Source organism: Arachis ipaensis, chromosome B4, assembly GCF_059453495.1.
Source record: "Arachis ipaensis isolate K30076 ecotype BB chromosome B4, ASM5945349v1, whole genome shotgun sequence".
Taxonomy (NCBI): Eukaryota; Viridiplantae; Streptophyta; class Magnoliopsida; order Fabales; family Fabaceae; genus Arachis; species Arachis ipaensis.
In genome coordinates, this window is record NC_142439.1 from 112,112,397 (window position 1) to 112,115,102 (window position 2,706).

The 2,706-nt window shown below is 35.6% G+C and overlaps 1 protein-coding gene across 1 annotated transcript; it reads left to right on the forward strand.

The window, feature by feature from the left end:
* Positions 1 to 2,091, forward strand: LOC107639551 (GDSL esterase/lipase WDL1). Its single transcript, XM_016343086.3, has 6 exons — positions 1 to 190; positions 619 to 696; positions 812 to 952; positions 1,035 to 1,108; positions 1,230 to 1,379; positions 1,596 to 2,091. The coding sequence occupies exons 1-6, from the start codon at positions 80 to 82 to the stop codon at positions 1,807 to 1,809; spliced, it is 768 nt and encodes a 255-aa protein (XP_016198572.1). The 5' UTR covers positions 1 to 79; the 3' UTR covers positions 1,810 to 2,091.
* The last annotated feature ends 615 nt before the right edge of the window (positions 2,092 to 2,706 follow it).

Here is a 2,706-nt window from a genome sequence, read left to right on the forward strand (position 1 = left end):
ATCAAGTCTATACACGTTAATCACATTGTCCATCATTCAGTGAGTGTGAAGTAATCACTCATCAGTCATCACTAAGAAGATGGTTGGACCAAAGAGGCCTCAGTTCGTGCTGTTTGGTTCTTCCATCGTTCAGCACAGTTTCTACGACCAAGGCTGGGCTGCCATCCTTTCTCACTTGTATGCTCGCAAGGTACACTTCTTTTCTTTCAAATAAATTTCCGGTTTGTGAGGATTATCCTTACTCCAGGATTCTTTTAGGATGTGGTGCTAGTAGCAGTCTTCATTCTCAAGGCTTTCTTCTTTCTTTGGAACATATTATAGTAGTAATATTTAATTGTTTTACGAAAGAGACTTTTAATTAAAAGGCTCATTCATAATAGTTAGATGCAATGAACAGCCTTTTTGAGGAAACAAGAAAAAAAGTACTCAGAACCAACTTTTAGTTGGTGAACGTTAGCAAAATTTAAGGTTTATAATTAAGAATTTATGATTTAGGGTCTAGAATTTATAATAAACCAAATAATTTTAAACAAGTTAGCTGATGAAATTAGTTCTAAGAAAATGATTTTAGTGATAATTGGAGTTTTGATGGAATAACAACTCATTTGAATGGCATAGGCGGATATAGTTTTGAGAGGATACACTGGTTGGAATTCAAGGCGTGCTCTCCAGGTTCTCCAAGACATTTTCCCCAAGGTACTCTCATCCGCTACCAAATCGGATTTTGAGCATTTGAAGAATCTTCGAGTTTTTGTAGTGATTAAGTTGAGTCACAAATTGATCTGTTACCCTATATATTCTCTTGATGCAGGATGCCACTGAACAACCATCATTGATAATTGTGTACTTCGGTGGCAATGATTCCGTTCTTGCGCATCCGAGTGGACTCGGACAACATGTACCTCTCCAAGAATACATCCAAAATATGACCAAAATTGCTATCTATCTAAAGGTAACAAAAGTTTCACAGCAGAGCAGCATTTTCTTTTTATACAATCACTGCAAAGTTTGACATGAATTTCAATGATTGCTAGAGCCTTTCGAAGAAGACGCGCATCATATTTCTCGGTTCTCCTCCTGTCAATGAGGCACAACTTCTTGGAAACAGGTTTCGCGTTCTGCCTGTACCTGAATTGCTATCATTGTTTTTATAATTTCGGACACAAAAATTGTACATAAGTTATTATGCATTTTACATATGATTACTGTAATTGTTGGGATGAAACCAGTGATCTACTAGGCCGGCCATTTAGGACGAACGAATCGTGTCGAATATACTCAGAGGCGTGTTTGTCGCTCTGCCGGGACCTGAATATCAAGGCCATTGACATCTGGTCTGCTATTCAGAGAAGGAAAGACTGGCGAGAGGTTTGCTTCATGTAAGTGGGCTCTCATATCATTTGTAGTTAATTTCAAAGGTGGCTACTGATACGAAAATGTTTTCATGCAAAGACGACAGTAAAATATGCCAAATGTCTATCGATTCTTAACTATCATCTTTATATAAAGACGTTTTTATTGAAGTAGTCACCAATTTCAAAATGATTCGAATATGCATTTCCTTTAATTTGATTAGCCGTTTGGTTATTCGATAGCGATGGGATTCATCTGACAGCTGAGGGAAGCAAGATAGTGGCAAAGGAGATATTGAAGGTCCTCAAAGAAGCAGAGTGGGAACCAAGTCTGAATTGGAGGTCAATGCCAATCGAATTCGCAGAAGATTCCACCTATGATCCAATCGCGCCAGATGGAAAGACAACTATAAATATCTCTGGTTCTCCTTTCCATGGAGATTCGGAATGGGACTAGATATCTTGATTTCTTATGGCAATTCTTAGAATCTTTATGCAGCATTTCAAAAATTTAAAGCCTTTCGTGCTTTGGCTTGAAGATACAAGATTTCATGTTTCTTTATGTTCAATAATGAAGAGGAATAATTTTTTTTAGTGAAAGACTCTCGTGCAATTGTCTTTACGTGAAGTTGATAGTTGACATAAAAACAACGGCTTTTGAGTTTTCATCTTTTTTTCTTTTCGTTGCGATGATAATGTTATTGCTTTCTAAATCAATTGCATTAGCGTTTTTCTTTTATTGGCAGGATTTATCCTCAAACAAATGAAGTTTCTCCAAGTGTAGCAGCTACATACATACAAATCGTAACCACAATCTTAGTTTGAAATCATATTTTAGACACACAAAACTCTTGAAGGTTCATCTCATATTGTTCAACTTCAGCCATGTATTCATGGGGAAGCAGCATGGATTTGAAGATTGCCATGTTAACCAAGTTGTTCTTGTGTTCTGTTGTTTGTGGTGAACCTTTAACTAATGTTGTAAGAAAGTAAAATTAACTACTTTTACTGGTACATGGTGAATACGGTGTGGAAGCTAGAAGGTTAGACAACAACATAGTGGGTGTGTTACATGCTCAAATAGTAAAAGAATTTGAATTGTTCACGTAAAACTTACACAGTTCTATATAGATAAAATTAAAAAAGTCAAATGACTAGTCTGTCTAAATTTGCGAGTTAATAAGGTGTTCAAAATAAAAGTTTATCTTATTTTAACTGTTAAAATATCAAATTTGAGGCAAATGTTTCCTTTTTAACAGGTTATAATATTAAAGAAATGAAAAAAAAAATAACAAAGAATTTAAACGGCTAAACCAACTTAAGTTAGTTACAAGTGATTAGCTCTTTGTCCATT